Source organism: Stegodyphus dumicola, chromosome 5 (assembly GCF_044657685.1).
Source record: "Stegodyphus dumicola isolate Sdum_Otavi_A_Nest chromosome 5, ASM4465768v1".
Taxonomy (NCBI): domain Eukaryota; kingdom Metazoa; phylum Arthropoda; class Arachnida; order Araneae; family Eresidae; genus Stegodyphus; species Stegodyphus dumicola.
Window position 1 is genome coordinate 35,794,729 of NC_140772.1, and position 22,237 is coordinate 35,816,965.

At 31.5% G+C, this 22,237-nt stretch overlaps 1 protein-coding gene across 1 annotated transcript in view; it reads right to left on the reverse strand.

The window, feature by feature from the left end:
- The window catches only part of LOC118186622 (cuticlin-3-like), a 217,709-nt gene that overhangs the window by 57,148 nt on the left and 138,324 nt on the right, over window positions 1–22,237 (reverse strand). Inside the window, exons 4-5 of the mRNA XM_035356726.2 lie at window positions 13,820–14,025; window positions 10,212–10,348 (exon numbers count right to left, since the gene is read on the reverse strand). Of these exons, the coding sequence (XP_035212617.2) occupies window positions 10,212–10,348; window positions 13,820–14,025 (343 nt within the window). The remainder of the gene's footprint in view (window positions 1–10,211; window positions 10,349–13,819; window positions 14,026–22,237) is intronic.

A 22,237-nucleotide genomic window follows, 5' to 3' on the forward strand; every position in this document is an offset into this window, starting at 1 on the left:
TGATTGAACAATTAGAACGTTGATATGGTTCCACCACTCCTACCTCGCAGTTCTTTTCATGCAGATCACGAACACTAGAGTCATCTTCGACCTTTCCATTTCGAAGGGTCAAATGTCAGTTCATGGTGAAGGGCGGAATTTGGAAGTATAATCGTGATACTGAGTAAAACACCTACGTATACAAGACATCAGAGAGTAAAACATTATAAAACTATTAAGTTTCAAAATTAATGATAATCAGAAGCACTGCTTTTCGGTGGCACGGAAACTCTATTAACTGTAACTCTGAGTGTCACGGACGTCTAGAATTACAGCTAGTGAGCTAAGAATGGGAATTCGAGGATTAACTGTAATTGTACATACAGAGTTTCTTGTTTCATTTAATAGTTTTTTGCTATGCATTTGCTCTTGCAGTTTTTACTTGTTTTATGTTGATGCGCGTTGGTTGTATATCACAGCTTCTAATTCTTTTGTTCGAGCTTTAGTGGACGATAAATTCGATGAATCGTTTTGGTTTTCCTCTTGAGGTCTTTTTCCACTTGGTATATTAGAAATATATTGAACTTCTAATGAGTTTATAGAATTTCAGCCAATAATATTTAAACCAATCCCAGTGGAGCTCCTTAACCTTTTAACTGTCATGCCCGAGATGCACAGGTGTTCGAAAATGTCACGCCCGAGTATTACTCGGGGTATTTTTTTTTTTTTTTTTTTTTGAGTGCATCGCATTGTTATACCCGAATATATCTTGGGAGACGTTTATTTCGACTTCATCTCTTTGTCAAACCCGACTGTATCTCGGGAACAGTTAATGTGCGCTCAATTCAATAGATGACAGCACTTTACTGAAGATTTCAAAGTTTAGAGGTTATAAGTTCTTTGGTTCAAAGTGCACGGGATCTTTTTGTTGTAAAATGACGTTCAATTCTTTGAAACGTTATATAGATGATTTAGATTCTTCAACCGAAGATGAAGGATGTGTGTTTGATGAGCAGTATTCATGATACTTCCATGGTCAGCCTCAAAAATAAAAAAATAGAGATATACTCAAGCCGAAGATTGTTTCTAATTACAGTCTAACTATGGGTGGTGTAGATCGCTGTGATCAGGAAATATCCTTTCATCCAACAATCTGAAACATCAGAAAAAATATTAGAAAAAGATACTTTTACATTTACTAGACAAGGTAGTCTAGAACTCATATTTGCTCTATAAAAATGTAGTAGAGAAACGTATTACATTTTTAGAATTTCGAATACAAGTTGTAGAAGAGCTTTTACATAAATATGATGACGAAGCTGCTGGACAAAAGAATGTTGGCAAACCACCTACAATAGATAACCCTGCCCGTCTTACTGAACGACATTTTATATCCCATATTCCTCCTACTCCTGCGAAACGTGCTCCTACAAGACAGTGCAAAGTGTGTTGTTCGAAAAAGGATAAAAATGGGGAAAAGATAAGGAAGGAAACACGATTCTGGTGTAGTGATTGTGGAGTTGGTTTGTGTTTGGAAAAGTGTTTCCAGTTGTACCACACAAGACTGAATTACTGAACTACTAATAGGTATTCACTTATATTTATTTATTTTTTAGAAAATAATTAATTTTTTTCATTTTTAGAAAATAATGATCCACTAGAAGCGAAATTTACAACTGCCATGTTGAGGGCAGCTGCCTCAAGCAAATATGCAGTGGCTACAAAACTTTTAAAAATTTTACCCAATGTACTTCAAAATATCAATTTTGAACTACTTAAGTATATTTTATTTTGTACTAAACCTTTGATTTTTGCAATAAAAAAATTTGACAATTTGTGTATCCAAATCATCAAAATAACTTAGTTAAAGGGTTAAGCAATAACAACGGCAATGACTGTCAAGTACATCTTGCTTTCTTTAAAATGGCATTTGGTTTTGGAAAGTTATACATAGCGCAACTACAAAATTTCAAGGCTAATTATGCTTTCAAACTTCAGTAAATATGTCACATTTATTTATGTAGTATCTCAATGCGTGTTTTCTAAAATATTGTCTATTTACGAACAGAATTTCCCATACAGTTTCCTTTCATTGGGGGAACATCTATTAACATGAATTCGAAAGCTGAGCGTAGACTAACAATAATGCATGCTCTAAAGCAGAAAAAATACTAATTATTAGACGCACTGTTATGCGCTTCTAATAATTATTAGCCGCATTTGATGCACTATTAGTGCGTCAAATAGTTATCATTAATTACACAGGAAGGTACAACGTATATCACTGCCATCAAATAATATTTTTCAAACACCTCGAAGGAAATCTCTTACAGATATTTATTGTTTTTAGTTCGCAGATTTTGGGCCCTGGCAAAATTTAGAATATTGCCATTTGAGGAAAATGTTTGCTGCAAACTTCTTGCGCAAGTGATCTAGTGAAACAAGTAGACGTCTTGAATAATGGAGCCTTATCTTTATTAAATAATCACATAAATGTCTATGTAAGAGTTTATGATGAAATAATGTCATAACGATTTTTTCACTATCATTTGAGTTTGCAAGTTTTAATAGCTCATTTTAAATATAAGAATATTTTTTAAAAGTTCTTAAATATTTTGTACATTTTCTGAAGAAATTGTTTCACTCGACAATACGAGTCTATTTTGTTATCACAGATCTACTTCGGTTTGTTATACGCTGCTATTGTCAGCCTCAATTGACAGTGTACCAGTTTATATTAATATTTAAGAAGAAATTTAATATGTCGTTATTGTGAATGTAGAGAAATCTTGCAAGTTTCAAAATTTTATTTACAAATTCCTAAAATTAGTTTCACACTTGATTTCACACTTGAAATTTGAAAAGTCGAAAGGCAGCGTTGCCAGATAGTTAACCAGTAAGGAAAAAATTTTCCCTTTTATTTAAAATTTAAAATTATGATTCACATACAGTCTGGAAATGCAAACTTATTTTTTTTATTCTTCTTTATACCTCTAAAATTCCGAACATTTTAAAAAAACTTTAAAATAACTCAAAAATTTAATCCCCAATACGCAGAAGACTTTTTTCTCTGGAATGTAATTTCTGATTAGGGAAAATATCTGATGTGATCACCACACATGACTTCCTTGTATGGCCTATAAATTACCCACATTTTTTGCTGCCCTTCATTTAAACTTGGTTCCTGGAACTTCATTAGAGATATATTTCTCATTAAATTAATTCACTTTTCTCCAAAAGTACAGAAAACGCAAAACATCTTCATTAAAACAGTAAGATGAAGAAATACTTAAATCACTTAATACAATTAAACAACAATTTTCATAATTAAAATTAGAGTTTCAAGGTAAGAACAAGCAACTCGATTAGCGGGCAGAAAGACAGATTTTTCCAAAAAACTGAAAAAAAAAAAAAAAAAAAAGCTGAAAGTTAATTTTGATCGCACTCGATATAAAGACACTGAAGTTGATTTCCACACTGACTTAATTCACTACTCTGTTAAGAGAATCAAATGTAAATAAATGAAGTCATCGTTAGTCTTAAGCACCGCTAAAATTTAATAAATTTTAATTCTACATATATTCCACGTAGATTAACTGAAGGCATAAATATCTTAACTGAACCATAAGAACAACAATTTAATCAATTTTAAAGCAAAAAATGTACAATATACCAATGTATAAGAATAAAAAACTGAGCTCACCGAGTCAGGTAACAGAAGTGGGTATAATTACGTGTATATATTTCGTGTCCCCTTTTGTTTTTTACTTTATTTATTTTTGGTTTTTCTTGCGATGGTTTATTTTAATGATTTCCTTTAACATTTTTGAAATTTATTAATTATCAATTTAAATTTATGGTTTTTGGGAAAAATTAGTGCCAAATTTCTTTCTTTATGTATATATATATATATGTAAGATAACAATGTATGAATCAGAATTATAATATAACTATAAACATTAATTCTTCCTCTCTATTCTAAAATCGTAATAACTTATCTGCATTCGTCATTCAAATTAATCATGCGATCTTACGTAACCGTTAATACCAGATGCTTCTTGACGACCAATCACCGAATTGTAAACCAAAACTTTTCTCTTCGCGTGCTTCCATCTTTCATAACGACGCACTTCAGCTTTTGCTCTCTACTTTGTTAAGATGTAATTTCGCTGGCTTGCTTTCTATCTCAGCAATATCAAAAATGTAAATCCTCTGTGGAAAGGCACGACTAGAGTGTCAAGTGACTGTGGCCACAAATATCAATTGGAAATAAAAATGGAAGTAAAACTGCCTCGACTGCCAAGTTCTTTAAATACTACGCAATCAAAGTTCTTCAATATGGATCTAATCACGCATCTACAGTGTTCCGTCTTTTCCTGTGCTTTTATTATGACATATATATATATATATATATATATATATATATATATATATTTACATATATATATATATAATTTTTTTACACATTTTTACAACAGAACACACATTTTACATGATTTAAAAGTTTACAGAATAGGTTTTTTTTTAAATTAATCACAGATAGCAGCTTTACATTCAATTTAACCTTACATTAGCGCCCTCTATTTAAAGTTTGCAGAACACACTACTTACATCACTTATATTGGCAATACTTCTCCACTCCCCAAAAACATACTAGTTGGTAAGTTAAATTAAATTTTACTAGTACTTGCCTTTTTAGTATTATTTAAGTATAATTTATATATTTTTTTATAGATAATGTCTAGTTTCTTTTTGATTTATACGCATAATTCGTGTTGGGGAAGTTTCTGTAGGCAAGAGTTTCTAAACTACTTTGGTTTTCTAAAAATTTAGTTTTCTACTCTTATTTTTTTAATTTTTTTAAATTTTAATTCTTCTCTTTTAATTGCTAATTTCTCAAAATTCCACTTGCTTAAATTTCTTTTTAGTAATTCACCACATTTGGTATTACTTTTGGTTTTGACTTTTACCCTTGTCTACATGGATGACGAAACACGAATTTGAATGACTGAACAGTTAGGTTTGGAGGCAATTACCCCTTGGTAAGTCTGTCTTCTGCTTGCTCAACAATCATTCACTTATGCATTTTCTAAATAAATTTTTTAGGATTAAATAATTTTTGGAATTTTATAATTATTCATAGATTTTGATACTTGCACTTGATTTGCATATGCTTTCAGAATTTAAATGATATTGTAGATTAGTTCGCAACAATAATTAATCATTTATTTGTTTGCATTAAATTTCATTTAAATTAACTTTAAATTTTCTTTTTACGAATAGAATGTGTGTTAAATTCATATATATATATATATATATTTGGTGCGGCCGATTGCAATCAAAAATGGAAGTGCACAACTACATATTATAGCAGTCCCAATATGCAAAATTTCAACGTTCTAAGGCTACTCGTCTTAGAGCTATGCGTGATATATGTATATACGTACAGACGCCCCAAAAAATCTCTTCTGACTTCATTTTAAATCCATTTTACAATTCGGTTCCGAAAAAAGAGACTTTTATTCTGTCCGTACTTCCGGATTTCAAGCAAAAACACCGTTCAAATAGATTTGAGAGCGGTCAAAATGGATATTTTCGTTGAAATATGATGGTAAAATCCTAGTATACGGTGCAGCCTTGGCGCGATTTTGAAAATTATCGCCAACACCAAAAATTATCCAAAGAACGTCTATGTATATAGACTATACACTGTGTGTATATACATAGTATATACACTATATACATAGTATTATACTATGTATAACTATATATATTCTTTTGAATGATCCGTTTACTACTCATCGTATATGTCCCGTTTTTACTGCTCATCATAAAGTCGCCAAATCCCGTGTGCACCGGATACTAGGATTTAACCAATATGATTAAAGTTTTCGTGATTACAATACTTCCTTTACTTCAGAGAAGGAAGAAAAAATAATTAAAGAATCAATTGAAGAATGAGAACTCGATATATATTAGAAGCTGATTTTCAAATTTTTGACAGTGGAAGATCAGGTTTCCCCAAATACAATGCTTATATCTTCTAATGTGATGCGCGAAAAAGTTTCTAAATCATCCGCAACTTCCTCCATTAAATGAACGTGAATGTTTGAGAAACGAAACGACGTTTTTCAAATCGTAATGTTGTGATTCTTGTATCACCTGAAGAGGCAATTATAATTTTTATCATGGACGACGGCAGCAAATGTCAATGTAAATTACTCTGAGAAACAATAAATATTCATTGTTCCAAAAAGCAAATTGCAAGTCAATAAGTTCTTTTAATAGGATGCAATAAAATAAATTATTATTAGCATCAATAAACGTGAGTAATGTATGCCCGAAAAAAGTAATCGTGAGGAAAAAATCATGTATTTATGAGAAAAGGCGTTGTTTTCTACTCGAACGATTTTTATGACAGAAAAATCTAATTTTATTTAAATTATGGAGTATGCGTTTTAAGAAATTAGTAGTGTTTTGCAACAGGTTGCTTTAAAAACGTAGTTGGAGTTAGTAAAAATCCTTGCAGTTTGTAAAAAAGCACTTTCAACCATGTAGTAGGTTGAAGAAACAAACCAGCCTATTTCATCGAAAGCGTTAAGTATATTTTTGACAAAAACATTAACTAATAATAACAATGAATGCATTCTGCTATAAACGCTTTATCTATAAACAGTTCTAAAAAAACTCCTTCAAAATTTTCATTATTTTGTCAATATAAATTTACGTAGTTAATGAAATTGCAAATATAATTCCTTTGAAAGTGATGAAACTCCACTTTCCTCAAAGATTTAGTTCAAAAATTATACTACATAAATTCAAAAATTATACTAGATGGATAGGTTACAGCCGAAAACATCGCGGCAAAAACATCGCAGACGAAAACGTCGCGGAGAAAACAACGCAAGGCGAGAACATCGTGCTACAAAACATCGTGGGAGAAAACATCGCAGCTCTAAAACATCGTGGTACAAAACATCGTCGTCGAAAATAAAGCGGTTCAAAAACTTCGCAATTTAAAAACATCGTCGTCGAAAATATCGTGATAAAAAATAAAGTATCTACAAATCATCGCATGACGATAACATCGCAGACATGCTTTAATAACTGTAAATGGATATTCTCATAATGATTCGTGAGCGCAAGATGGAAAGAAGGATAATTTTTACTTTCGTATTTTTTATTAATTAATACATTTTTGCTGAGAAAATAAAAAGGAAACTTAAGCATAGAAAATTAATGCAACTTATAGCACTTAATAGAATTTTAAACCGACATAGTTAACTAACAAAGGCCATTAATAAATCATTTTTATAAAGTTTTTACTGGTAATTTTTCATGAAAAGTATAATCTATAAGTTGCATTTAATTTTCTATGCTTAAGTTTCCTTCTTACTTTTTCAGCAAAAATTTATTAGTTAATAAAAAAAAGTGTGAAAGTAAAAATTATCCTTCTTTACACCTTGTGCTCACAAATCATTATGGGAATATCCATTTATAATTATTAAAACCTGAAAAAAAGCATGTCTGCGATGTTATCGTCATGCGATGATTTATAGATACTTTATTTTTTACCACGATATTTTCGGCAACGATGAGTTTAAACTGCGAAGTTTTTGAACCGCTTTATTTTCGACGACGATGTTTTTTTACCACGATGTTTTAAAACTGCGATGTTTTCTCTTTGCGATGTTTTCTCCCACAATGTTTTGTAGCACGACGTTTTCGCCTTGCGTTGTTTTCTCCGCGACGTTTTCGTCCGCGATGTTATCGGCGGACACCGATGGATATGTTATATTCTTCCATCACATCATGATTATTTTCAAAAAAATTCTCATAATGATAAAAATTAAGTCCATTTGAGGTCATCAAAAGTAAATCTTTCTTTTAACTAATACTTTAAAAATGTTCACATTATAAATTTAAATCAATTTAAAATTTGAGAAACGTAAAATGAGCTTATTAACATATACTAATCTCTTTCAATGGATTCAAATACAAACCCTTAAATATCTCCTTATAATATAAAATGGACTTACACCACTTTCAAAGAAAACAGCTCATATAACAGAATTTAAATTTTAGTACACCGCGTGTATTGAATCTTTTTTAAAATATTAAGGGTGAATTTTTGAAAAATCATATTTGAAAAAAACATCTTTCTGATTGTTTAGTTTTCTATGTACATTCCTTTTAATATCATGCGTCTCTATTTATTCATAAAGCTGTTGACTGCCTTCGTAAAAATTATCTATTCTAAAACTCTTTTTTATTAGAAAGAGCAGCGAACAGAATTAAACCTTCAGCAATTCATGTGCATTATTTGGCAGAGTTTAGGTTGAATTTTTAATACAACCAACCTAACTTTCTCTGCAAATTAAGAAGAAACGATCAATAAAAAATGCAGAAAAAATGCAGCTAAAAGCAATCACAGATGAACGGGCAGTGTTGCATCGGGAGGTAGTAAAGTATTAATTCAAACGATAACTGTGCATTATCTGCAAAGCCATGCTTAGAGCCCAGTTATAATTTTTTCTCTGTGAATTTTTTACAGTCTTTCTTCTGCGATGTTTCTTTGTCTTCTTCGGACTAATATGTGCAGTTATTTTTAGTCACAGAATCCTTATGCGACTTAATACCTTTCAAATGATACTTGACTAAAATTTAATTGCAGTGTATAAGAAACAGGTCCTCCTTCTACAGAAATAATGAATTAAATACATAACTCCTTCTACAAAATAATGAATTCTTTCAAGTATAAACATGATGTCAGCTTCTATTGGCAGTTATGCCAGGTAAACATGCCAGGTTACTAACATGCCAGGTTATGCCAGGTAAAGGAAAGCTGTGCTTTTAAAATTTTACTGCAAAACAGCCCACATTTTATTTTACATTTAACTTGACATTATCTTTTGTGATGCAACATGTAAATGTTTTTCAGGTAAAGGAAAACCTACCTCAGCACTGATAAATGATTTTACGAATTAATTATATGATCTCAACACAAGCTCTTCTGAAGAAGGCAGTTTTTGACGAACATAGGCAACCATACGGGCAAGTGGAAAGGGATGGTAATGTAATTAACTTTATTAATCTTCTTATTCGGGAAGACTGCATTTGGAAGTTATTGCACTGCCAGTGCATAAAAAGTTTATAGATAGTTTTTATGCTAAGTTTAAAGCATATTTCTATCATGGTGTTTTATGCATTGCTTATATCAAAGCTGTTTTATCTACAGCAATATGAACACAATTATATATTGAGATCTCAACTGTCACCTAATTATGAATTTTAAAGGATGGACTTGCAGTGAATTCAAAGTGACAGAATATCTTGAAAATAATTTGGGTAAAACAAATTACTAATAAAATAAAAAAAAAAAAAAAATCTGAAATTTTTCAGATTTTAAATTACGTCCAAAGGGGCGTTTTTTTAACGTTTTGAGTGTTACCTTTATTTATTAAATATCATGTTCTTTGCACTTAAACCATAAAATTCAGTTCAAGAGCAATATCGCAAAATAATGTTAAATTAAGCATATCTTTAGAATTTCCGATATACACAGTCTCGCGAGCTGGAGATAAAAGTATTTTTTTTTCTATATAACGTTGCCATTTCTCGCTTTTAAAGCATTGAGTTTGTAAATCAAAAATTCGTTAAAGTTTTACAAAATATAAAATCTATAATAAAACAAATTCCAAATTTGGGATTTCAGATGCCCATATTCGCAGTAGGATTTCGTCATTCAAAATTCGATGGCTCTATGTACCATTGTTTTATCACAATGCGAGAAATAGACAATCATTTATGCAGATTTTTCATTATTTAATTTCTTCAAATATAATGGAGGACTCTAACATTTTGTGGCAACAGTTTGAAAAGTGAACCGACGTTTATGAGTCCGACGCAAAATGCCAAAACGAAAGCAATAGTCCTTCGGAACTGAAATCCCTTTGAACTAAAAATATTTTGTGCAGCATGAATTATATCAGATATTAAAGTTAAATGGTTAAGCTATTTGCTTTAAAACATCTGATTTGAACTATTTAAAGCAATCCGGAGCAGGTGCTAGGATTCAAAGATCTTTCAGCTGTATACACAGAAAACTGAGAAAGACGTAACTCTTTTACGCATTCTAAAATTTCAAATTATCGATGAGCAGAAACTCATATTTCTGCTCAGAAAAAAATATAATACAATTTAAAATAAACATTAGAAAAATCAATTCTTACCTAACGTTGAAATTGGAAGTAATGGTTTGATCTTTGGTTTGGTAGCGGCATCGCACATGATAACCCCTTCCTTGGCTAGTCACCAACTTTCTATGCGGCTGTATAACCACAGTGTTGAAGTATTCTATCCCTTCATCCTGCAAACAGAGGCATCGTGTGTCAAAAAGATATATTTTGCAGCTGTTAGGCGGTGATGAATATTTATGAACCACAGAGAGTGTGACACATCCTGTGCATTTTACAATCATGCATATGATTCCCTGATGATTCACACTAACGGAACTCTCAACGAACGAGCTAGAATCGACCCTCTGCTTCACATAAATCTAATGTCATGTGATGCCAGTGGTCGTCTTTATCCACGGCTATTTTGATAACATAAACCGAATGATAACATTAAATGATAAGAAAAAATATCTTTCCAAATAATAAAAGAATTTAAATAATTTAATATACAAATATCAAGAAACATTATAAGGTTACTATTATTTTACATTAACTAATTATATATAATTTCAGCCTTTTCTATAATTTCTCCTTTCCGTTTCCTCACCATAAATGTAAATGACTTGAATTTAACCCGTAACAGGGGACGTGCGGTCTGACGGACCGCGCCACATGTTCCTCCCATCACCCCTATTGCATGCTTTGTCCAAGTGAATGGATTCTTCCCCTAGCTTCACGTTTCGTGACCTTCTTTCTGGCCCCTTTTTATCGGAATGCTTTGGCAAGTGTATCTGTTGAAGTTCTTCTAGAGCGGTCTGTGAGACCTCACCTCCCTCTCAGTGTTACAATTTTCGGCAGTAGTGAACACATGGCTCTGAAGTTAGGTCCGTGGAGATTCATTTATCCTTCTAATCCACGTTATGCAGAAGAACTGAAAAAAATTCTAGACGAAGTTGGAAGTGATTATAGTGAAGAAGATGACTGTGAAGAAAATTTCTGCGAAAAAAGGCGAGCAGTGGTTTTGATGTCATCATTACATCATTCGATAGAAACAGACTCGGAAACACAGAAACCTGAAATAATTGGTTTTTATAACAGAACCAAAGGTGGTGTTGATGCTTTAGATGAAAAATGTTCTGTCCATTCCTGTAGTAGGAGAACAACGCGTTGGCCTATGGCTCTTTTCTACCGATTAGTAGATATGAGTACATTAAACGAATACATTTTGCACCAAGGTTATAACCAAAACCCTGTTATGACCAGAATGGTGTTTTCGAAAGAATTAGCGAAAGAATTAGTCCAACGACTACTACACACGAGAGGGAAAAATCCAAGAATAAATCGAGAATTGCGCCTGACGATAAAGCGGATTTTAGGAAAAGAAGCTGAGTCTAAGGATGTGGAGCAGTGCACAAAAGAAGCAAAATTAAAATCAAGGAAAACATGTTGTCTGTGCCCTCAAGCAGGAAAAGAAAGACAGTATATTTATGTTTATCTTGCCAAGACCCTGTTTGTTTGGAATGCACGCAAAAGTTATGCAATGAATATGCTAAAGAAGACGAAAACTAAATTGTTTACTATCAGAAAATCAGTGAGATACTGATATTTTAGGTACTGTCAAAATTTTTCTGTATTGTGCTATATACAATTTTCTGATGTTAAAATTTGCTTTGAATATTAACTAATATAGATAAAATAGTTAATTCAAAAAAATGCATTTTTATTTTTAGTTTTATAGAATTTAGTGCAGCATACGATTTTCATCGAAAAATTTGAGGCTATGGGGAAATTTTCTGGGAAAACTTTAATTTCACTTTAAAGTGTAAAAACATATTTTCTTTTCAGAGTAAAATGTTCAAAGAACATCTAAGTGAACTATCCTGATGATATTTTAATTAGACGATTTTTAAAAATTTATTATAATGCGCGGTCTCTGAGACCGCTCGTCCCCTGCTATGTTCAACTTTTTCACCTCCCCTGTTACGGGTTAAATTAAATTGTGTAGTCCTTGACTGCTAGGTTAAGTTTTAAATTTTGAATTACTGTTTCTTTAAGTTTCATCGAAACAAGTGATGGCTGATTCTGTGAGCACAAGAAGTATGGTTATGTTCTAAATTCCATTAAATAAAAAAGTTTGTTTTAACTTTTTCAAGGCTTTGTACTTTATTTCAAACATAGTGATCATTCGCTTAACGTCTATTAAGAGTTTGATGTTAGTTTATGCTTAAAAAGCTAAATCAAACTCTGTAACATATAAATAGATATTCTCACAGTATTTTAATTAGAAAAAATTAAAGTGTTTGTTTATGAACTGCTCATAATACCTTTAATGCAAAAGTTTGTTTATGAACTGTTCAAAACATATCTAGAAAATATTTTACTGATGCTATAATCCTAATCTTAGTATCCGGAAGGCATCCCACATTGGAAGAGAACATGCCAATGCAAAATTTTAAAAACACAACTTTAGTTTGTTAGTTCTTCATTTTAGAGGAATTTTTCCCCGAAGAAAATAAGAAATTCTATACATTTTTATTTTGCTTCTGAATGCAAAAGACTTGGGTCTGATCGCCTTCAAAATCGATAGAGTTATTCAAAATCTACTTCGAACTAAGATTGTTAATGGCTGACTGAAATCGAAACCAAGATATCTACTGACTTAACACGCTTGCCGATATTTCTCTGTCATTTGGCAATTTTTATGATCTATTTTCATCTTGTTTGACGAATTTATCTTTCGTGTAGCGGCTTTGATTTAGATAAAAAAATTTATTCTACAATAATTTGGTCATATTTACCGAATTTTTGATCACAATAAGAGACGTAGGTTCCCTGGTTTCCCTGGTTTCGTGTACATAAAGGGCGGGACTTCCGCAAATCGATAACAAAATCCGAAGGATAACTTTAACCGCAATCACACTAAGTGACGTCTATTGTAGTCTATTGTACTTAAAGATTTTGTGCAAATGTATACCTTGAATGGGCATTATGTGGAAATTAAGGATCCAGCTTATGTTCCTATATGCAATAAAATAGGCATACTTACAATGAAAACTCAATTTAATTCGTCTCTAAAGATCATAGCCAACAGAAATACTCGCAAAGTAAAACAGTTTTCCTCATAACAGATAATGTAAAATGGATTAAATCGTCAAATTATGACACTGAATCTAAATAAAGAACTGAATGCTTACAGGAGAATAGCTATAGTGGGTATTTTTATGCATCAGACAACAATTTTCTTTCGGTAAAGTATTTTATTGCTATTATTCATGGCTGGTCGTCGCTCGAGTTGGCCTTCGATCGGGATGCGAAGTTTAGATGCCAGCTCGTTGGAAGATACTAGGACAATAACAGTTAGATGGGTCCTGATGAACTGACCAAATGTAGCTTGGAACGTATTAAAAGATGACAGTACACTTTGTTTTGCAGATGACCTGAGCACACGAGTTACTCTGAGCAATCAGGGAGTGGCAAAACTGTAGCGGTGTTGTATGTACAAGTTAAATTGCAGCTGGCCATAAACTAATGTAAGAGGATATATCATTTAAACATATGGGCAGCTGATAAATATGCATATTATTCATAATTTCACAAACACTTTATTTTTAGAAATCAGGCCGAAATTTGTGTATAAAAAGACAGGAATCAGATATACTTACGAAGTCTGCACTCATGGTATTGCACGATCTGAGAGGCAAGGCATACGTTATTTGCGGTCCTGCTTCGCTGTACTCTGTCATACAGCTGGAGTTCTTGGACAGGCCCTTAGGATAGATCATACCGTTGAAGTTGGACGTTGTAGATATCGTCACAAGAATAGTATTGCTGTTACAGGCGATGTTTACATCGGACACGAGAGCGGAACCTAAAAAATTGAAAGAAATCACCATAAGGATTATTATTTACATTAATTGTAGTAGCAGTTTCTTGCTATCAAATACGTCATGAAATTTCAGATATGACCTCGAAATAGATTTTAAAATTTTGAAAAATATCATAATGAAATATGAAATTTTATGCTAAAAGGTGCTCGCTTGGCGTCTTCGATTATTCCTAGAAACATTGATTACAATGTAACCACTCAAAATAAATAACTGAATATCCGTTTCACAAATGAAGGAAATATTTCAAATATATCTTTCCATATTTCCTTCATTTGTGAAAATTCTTTTAGCACTTAGGAAACGTACAGATATAATGGTAACTAATAAGGAAGACATTTTTCCCGAAGCTGCATTTATTAGCTCACTTTAAATATAACAATAAAGAAGGTGAAATTGTTTCAAAATCATAATCTCATAAATTGTTGCTACTTCATTTTAAATTGTAAGCGTTTGTTAAGTTTGTGCTAAAAATCGATATTTAAGAGTGCATGTTGCTTAACGAAAAATTTTAAGTGTATCAATTTAATCTATTTCTTGATATAAACTAGATATCTGGTATACCTTGAAACGAAATGTATTTTATTGAATTCTTCCATCACTCTGCGGACAGACATTATGAGCCACGTTTAGACTTTTGAACAAGCACAGAAGGGTATCTGCCTCAAGGATACCATCAATGAGAACTTTCTAAAGTAAACTGACTAGTATACACGTTACATATGGGAAAAAGCAAGAAAATCAACAATGCAGTCAGCCCTTTTCCCAGGGTTCGAGCCCCAGTCGAACGTCTTAACGACAGTTTACAGCAGTCTTAACCACGCAGTCTTAACCTTAAGTTTACAGCAGTCTTAACCACGCGGCCGCTGATGCAGCCAAATTTTAAAGAAGCAGGGGTTTATATTCACGACCACTAACATGTTAAAGGAATTGAAAGAGTCTCTCTCTATGACAAAGCTATGAAAAAAAAGGTTTATGATTTGAAAATTAAAATTGTAATTATTTTTTAAAAATAGTATTTTCATTTAACAGTAAAATAAATAAATTTTTTAAGCGGTGTTTCAAAAAAAATTTTCCACGTTTTATTATAAAATTATAAGAAAATTCACATGCATATAATCTGCATGAGTATGAGTATCGACTTGAAAAAACGCATTTGATCAAGAGACTTAAAATTCAAAATTCAGTTTCACACTGAAAAATATTCAATTTCATACTGACATTTGTTTTCCTCTATATACGTCCTTTAAATTGGGGAAAAGAAGAAGAAGAAGAAAACAAATAAATAATTAAAATTTGAAAGCTTTCAGATTCTATATTACACCCAAAAGGGGCATTTTTTTTACGTTTCGTATATTACCTTTATTTATTAAATATCATATTCGCATTTAAACCATAAAATTCAATTCAACAACAATATCACGAAATGGTTAAAAACAGTATATCTTTAGAATTTCCGAGAAAGTTTACTCAGTTTCCCACGCTGGAGATAGTTTTTCCCCCTCCCGTATAGTGTTGCCATTGCTCGCTTTGAAATCGTTGAGATTGTTAATAAAAATTTCGATAAAGTTTTACAAAATATGAAATAGATTAATAAAACAAATTTCAAATTTGGGATTCCAAATACCCATATTCGATTGGAAGATTACGTTATTCAAAATTTGATATTTCTAGGTATCGTTGTTTTTTCACAATGCGAGAAGCATACATACATTCATGCAGATTCTTCATTATTTAATTTCTTTTTAATACAGAGCTCTAATATTTGGAGCAACAATTTGAAAAGTGAAACGCCATTTTATAGTGGACGAGGCAAAATGCCAAAACGAAATTAATTGACCTTTGGGCTAATTGCCTCTTTGTTCTAATAAATAAATTAATAAATTATAACTGTTACACATTTATTTTATATAAATTGCATATTTTTAACATTAACCCATCACAAGTTACTTTTAAAATAATCAAAAAACATTATATTAATTATTCATGTTATTTTTTATTATTTATACATACTTTATATTATATAAAAATCCATAACATAATATTGTTTAAGATTAAATATTATTTTGATGCATTTATATATTACTGTCATTTCTTCTATATAAAGGACTTCAAATTTAATTTTCCTCAAAATTAATTTTTGTTCCTTGATAAAATGGCTCCCATGCCATTCTCTAGAGATGCAACTATTTGCTGTAACTAATTAAATAACATTGAACTCAAAGTTAATCAACGTTTTCTAGCTAAAAGTTTTAAATTAGTGCATTTCTCTTCCACTTAAGTAACTCGTAATTTCTCTTTCTTAATTAAGTTGTTTTCAAAAAGAGTATATATTACAACCGTCTCTTAAGTATGCTCACTCTCCACTAATAAGAATAATCATTTTCTTTTTAATTTTATATTTAGATTTCGAATGCCTTAATGAATATTATTTATTACACTTAATACATTCATCAGCTTCATTTGTGTTTCTTGTTTTTTTTTTTTTTTTTTTTTTTTTTTTGTAATCTTTATTCAGATATTAAATTAAAGCATAAACTACATTTGCATTTTATGTCTTTTCAAATCACGCCATCTGAGTTTATTAAGTAGTTAAGAAAGACCGCAAGTTGAAAAAGTTAAGCTCGTAAAGAACTTTCACGTCCGCAATTTCTATTCAGTTCCTAATTGCAGCTGCTTTATTATCTAAGATGGCTTCATTTTAGCTTTAACTCGTTCCGAATGCAAATTCTTTAGCGCAGGTGCTGTGCAGTTTTCTTTTTCTTTTGTCAGTATAGACAAAAGTTGTCTGTTTTCGTATTTATCGCATTCGCGAACTTCACCGAACGAATAAAACACGAATCTGAGAAAGATCACGTGTATTTCGGGTTTTAAAACCACTTTTACTGTGACCGCAGTATTCTAGGAATTCGGAGTGATATTTCTTTCGCCCAGCAGGCAGAAAGACTTAACGTGCGCTAACAAGAAATCTGTTTGTTTTCTCTGTTTGTCTATCTTTTTTATGAGAAGTGACAAAGTTAAATTTTTTCTTCCCTTAGAAAGAAACAAATAAATCTTATGAGCATAAATTCTTATTTTTCTCTAGTCGAGTGAGGATTTTGTAGAATGAAGTCTTATTTCCCTTTCTTTTTATTTTATAAAAGAATTCCCCAGAAGGATTTCTTTTTGTATTATTAAAAGTGAAAGGTATCAAAACAGTCTTCCCGAAAGTTTGATTTCTTCACCTCGTTATTAATAATGTTGTGCTTGTGCTATAAAATATTTTCTTCTGCATGCCTTTATGGTGTAACTGGAAGCACACCCCGGCGGGGTTCGAATCCCGTCGGGGGCACTGAACATTTTTCATGTTTCCAGCAACAAAAGCATCAAAAAGTCTACAGTGTAATAATATGTATTATAATCTTATAGACGAACATTTGTGATGGATTGTTTCGTTTCATTTCGAAGCAAATGCAGGGTTCGGGAGAAATAACGGCGTTTTTTTATGAGTTGAACACCGATATTAAGTCTTCTCTAACAGGGTCAGAACGTAGGTTTCTTACAAAAAGTCACAAGGGCTAATCTTTAGAATATGGTAACAGGTAGTTTAGCGACATTTTGGTAAGGCGATAAAGGTTACTAGCTAGGACTTTAGCAATAATCTGAGAAGTACACAGTTCGAATCACAGATTATTTTGTTTCAGAGAAATGAGAGATCATGAGACAGGTAATGTGACATTTTCCTGAAAACTCCGATCGTGATTTTAGCTAATAAGCACTTAGAAACATTTTCGCTGCTGAAGTGCAAAATCGCCCACTTATTTGTTTGGCGTTTTCTACAAGAGTAAGAAGAATTCGATTTTTGTCAATTTTCTTTGACTTTTTAAGTGAAAATAGGTCGATGTGTACATAGATAAAGTCAAGAGTGTGCACAATGCCATTTTTGTGCAATTCTGGGATGTTTTTTAAGTGAAAATAGGTCGACGTGTACATGGATACCGTGTATGTGCAATTCTTAAAAACACAGCAAGCAGTTTGCAATTCTGCACTTTCTCCCAATTTCGCACCTAATCTTCGTCATGATTAAATATATTTGTTCCATAAAAGTTCTGGTATAAGCGTAATTCGGATAGCAGATTGTTGGAAAAAATGTTGAGTAAAAAAAAAAAAAAAAAAAAAACATGCCTTTACTTCGTGAAAACAAAATGGCGTCCAAAACAAAACTAGCAGGTTGCTGTAGCAGTGTTGGTCGCCAAATTTTCGCCAAAAAATCGCCAAGTTACCATAAAGATTAACCGTCAGAAGGTGTAGTAATGAATGGCATCATATGATGTTTTGGGTCAAATGTCCAAAATACTGACCACTTCCTATGATAAATCCACAAAAGAGAAATTCATTACATCTGTGAGTTTTTTAATAACGGATTAATGAAGTGAGAGGCTGACCTCACTTGAACTTTTGGAGACCTTTCATTTTATGGCACAGGGTACTTAACGTTTCGACAATTCCGCTTTGCATTGAATCCTGAAAATGAGTTGGGGACATCTTGAAACTTGGGGGCCTTTGTGACTGCAGCTGTGCTGACTTCACGGTCCTGTGAAGTCGTCGTAGATGCACCCGTCGGAGACTTCGCTTCTTCATCTTAATTCATGCTTCTTCGGAATTATAACTGCTTTGTTCTTCATTTACTTTTCTGACCTCTCTTTCCTTATCTTTATCCATCATGTCACGTATACCATTTGCTACTAGAAAATATCTAGATTAAGTTACTTTCTGTGAGTGACGCTTTCTTTCTAGTTTTTCTCAATTTAAATTACGCGTTTGTGCTAAAGCATTTCTTGGCGCATTTTACAAAACCTTTATACATTTCCGCTTTATGAAAAATCTGCTGTTTTCACATTGGATTGAAGTCATGAATAAAAACCTTAAAATATATGATGTGCAAAAGTATGTTTACGAAATAGACATCAGTTATACAATATTTGGAGATCGGGTAACATTCATCAGTTGATCACAATAAAGGTAGTAATTTTATTACAACAAAAGTGAAACTTTGTGGAGCAAATAGTGAAAATTTGTGAAACTTTCGCAGATTGGATTTTACATGAACAGGGCTGGAAAACTTTCTCCGTCGATAATATTTCGGCAGGAAAATATATAAAGAAACGTAAAACCAGAAAGGAAGTAGTTACATAAATAAACACTGCTTAATGAAATAAAAATTAGGTCATGCATTTTTCAATTGAAATTTATATTTACAAATCAATTTAATTTTATAAACATATTTAATACCGTTATTTTAGATAAAGAGTGTTGTTTCAATAACAAGCTTTTTTAGCCCCTGACAGGGTGGAAGCACGATTTTATGTAGCTTTGGAAAGCGACTATTTGAGAAATCCAGAAAACTTAAGATAATTCAAAGTTCAGTCTTCTCTTTTAGATTTTGGAATAGGAATACTATGTAGTGTATTTTCGCGAAAATTTTAATAAAAGCTACTGTCTGAATGACAAGCCAATTTAGATACTGAGAAGCTGCAAGCACGATTTTATGTAGCTTCGGGAAGCGGTTATTTGAGAAATTCGGAAAACTTAATGTGATTCTCTTTTAGATTTTGGCATAAGATTACTGTGTAGAACAGGGGTTGTCAACTGGTGGTATGCGTACCACTGGTGGTACAGAAAAGAAGAATAGGTAATACGTAAAGAAGCAAAGCATTTTTAACTAATAAATTCAATAATTAAAACCCCAGTACCCTGATTGAGTTTTTATTCTCTAACACTCGTAAATGTATGCAATCTGAGCTTTGTTCTAGAGTGGTGTTGGTAGTGGTACTATGTAAATGGTGGTACTAAAGGTTTTCAACGTTTGTTTAGATGGTACACGTTCATCAAAAGATTGAAAAATTATAATACTAATTATAACAAGAATATTTAAAATAGTAAAATATCCTCAATTTATGGATTTATTCGACATTTTCAGAGAAATTTTATATTAGTGATATCTTAGAAAAATTATCTAATATTCAAGAAATTAATTATAAACTTCATGGAATCGTTGCCTAAATATAAATACGTTCGTTTCTCGAAGATCGGAATGAATTGCTGTCATTCAACAGGTAAAGCGAATGCTTTAAACAGAACTATATATCTAGACAAATATTCACATTTTTCAAAGCCCCCTGTATGAGGCAACAACTTCTTTATGCTGTGATTCTAGGCATTTAAAGGTCAGTTTTTAAAGCTCGTTTTTGCAGTCGATGGAGATGAATGAAAGAACCCTTCCGTAAACTCCTTTGCGGAAACGATCTTGTACGTTCATGTTCTATAATTCTTTAAGTGAAACACAAAGTGACCATTCTTGAACCTTTCACCGAATATTCGTTACTTTGTTTCTGTCTCCGCTTGAACAGATCATAAAAGTCTAAGTTTACTTGAATGAGAGTTTGTGTGTACGGAGGGGGGCATAATGATTCAAACTATTTTTTCTCCCTTCTTGTTCTCATCCGATAATACGGGGGTTGCACAAAATTTGCGCGAAGTCATTGGACGATGAATTATAACTACAGAAATAATGGATATACATGAGTAAAAGCATGAAACGCTGCTGTGAAAATAGCCGGCTTTTGAAATGCTGAAACAAAACAGAACCTAGTAATGGTTTAATCGTGCAAGTACTTATAATTTTCAAAAAGGTGCACAAGTAAATTATTCGTGACTTAAGCATTCGTTTTAAAATTAAAACAAAATAAAATGTTCTTTATGAGATTTTCCTTTCAATGAGGAGAATGGAGATAGAAGAGAAAAAATTTTTTTTGTCTTCCAAAATAAAATATTTACATTTGAAGCTTAATTAAGGTCAACAGTATCGTAATAAGATGATCGAGGACGAGTTATTTTAATTCTGTATGTGAAAAGAAATTTATATTACATAAACGTTTTGTTTAACTCATACAATTTGACTTTTTAATGCATATTGTTTTAAGTACTTAAAACATTTTAAATAAAAAAAGATCTTTGTTAGGATTTGAAAGGATGTTATCTTTTACATTTTGTGATAAAATCCTATTTGCCATAAATAGATATTTTTGCCAATCAACGATGCATATGATCTTAGATTTATTTTCAGTGTTAAAATAGTAATATTATATAAAGTTACAATAGTCAGTATAAGGATAAGTTAATCATTTGAAAGACATTTTATATGAGCTTCTTATTAATATTTTGCGACTAGTTTTATTTTAGACTATGCGATAAATAAATTAGGATTCTAACGCTCTGCAAGAAGTCAAATTAAGTGTTTGTAATTTTACTTATTGTGTGCATTATTGTTTGCATTTAAAACAAACATAATAGTTATGGTGAAATTTGTAGGAACATAGAACTTAAATTCCTCTTTCTGTGTTTATTTTTTAAATAGCATTCAATTATTATATAATATTTTTAACATTTAGTAATATTTTTGATACTATTTTACATTTAAAAAATATCTCATGTGGGCACCACATAACTGCCTTATACGGCCTATTAAATTATACACATTTTTGGTGCCCTTCATTTAAACTTATTTCCTCGAATTTCATTAGAGATATATTTCTCATTTAATCAATTCAGTTCTCCCTCTGAAAAATACACAAAGACTCAAAATATCTTAGTTAGAAATTTTAAAATGCGGAAACACTTAAAACAATAAATATAGTTAAAAACAAACAATTTTTTACAATTAAAAGTAGAGTTTTTACGCAAAAACAAGCAATTCGGCCAACAGGCAGGAAGACAAAATTTTCCATGCACAAAAATGTAAAGTTAAATTTCAGTTTTATGTGGCGGCTATAGTAGGGTTGGCTTTGTTTGCAATTTCCAGTTTTAAAATATTTAATTATTTTTTACAAAGCACTGTCGCTATCGACAACAAAATAGAATTCATCTTAATTAAAAATTTAACTTTGTTATTTCAAAATGTACTTTCCAGAGATAAATTACTATATAAAAATAGCGGGGAAATAAATGTAGATTTCTAATCCTTTCCAGACATTAAATTTAAGTGGAAACAAAACTGAAATGTAACTACTATCTTAAGTATGAAAAATTAAAGTCCGAAGATAATAGGTTTGGTCATTTTATATTCAACGTGGATTGAAATGAGGGAAAGGTAAAATTAACGGTTGATCAACTAAATAATAGGGAATATAATTATTAATTTGAATCTTATTCATTTTG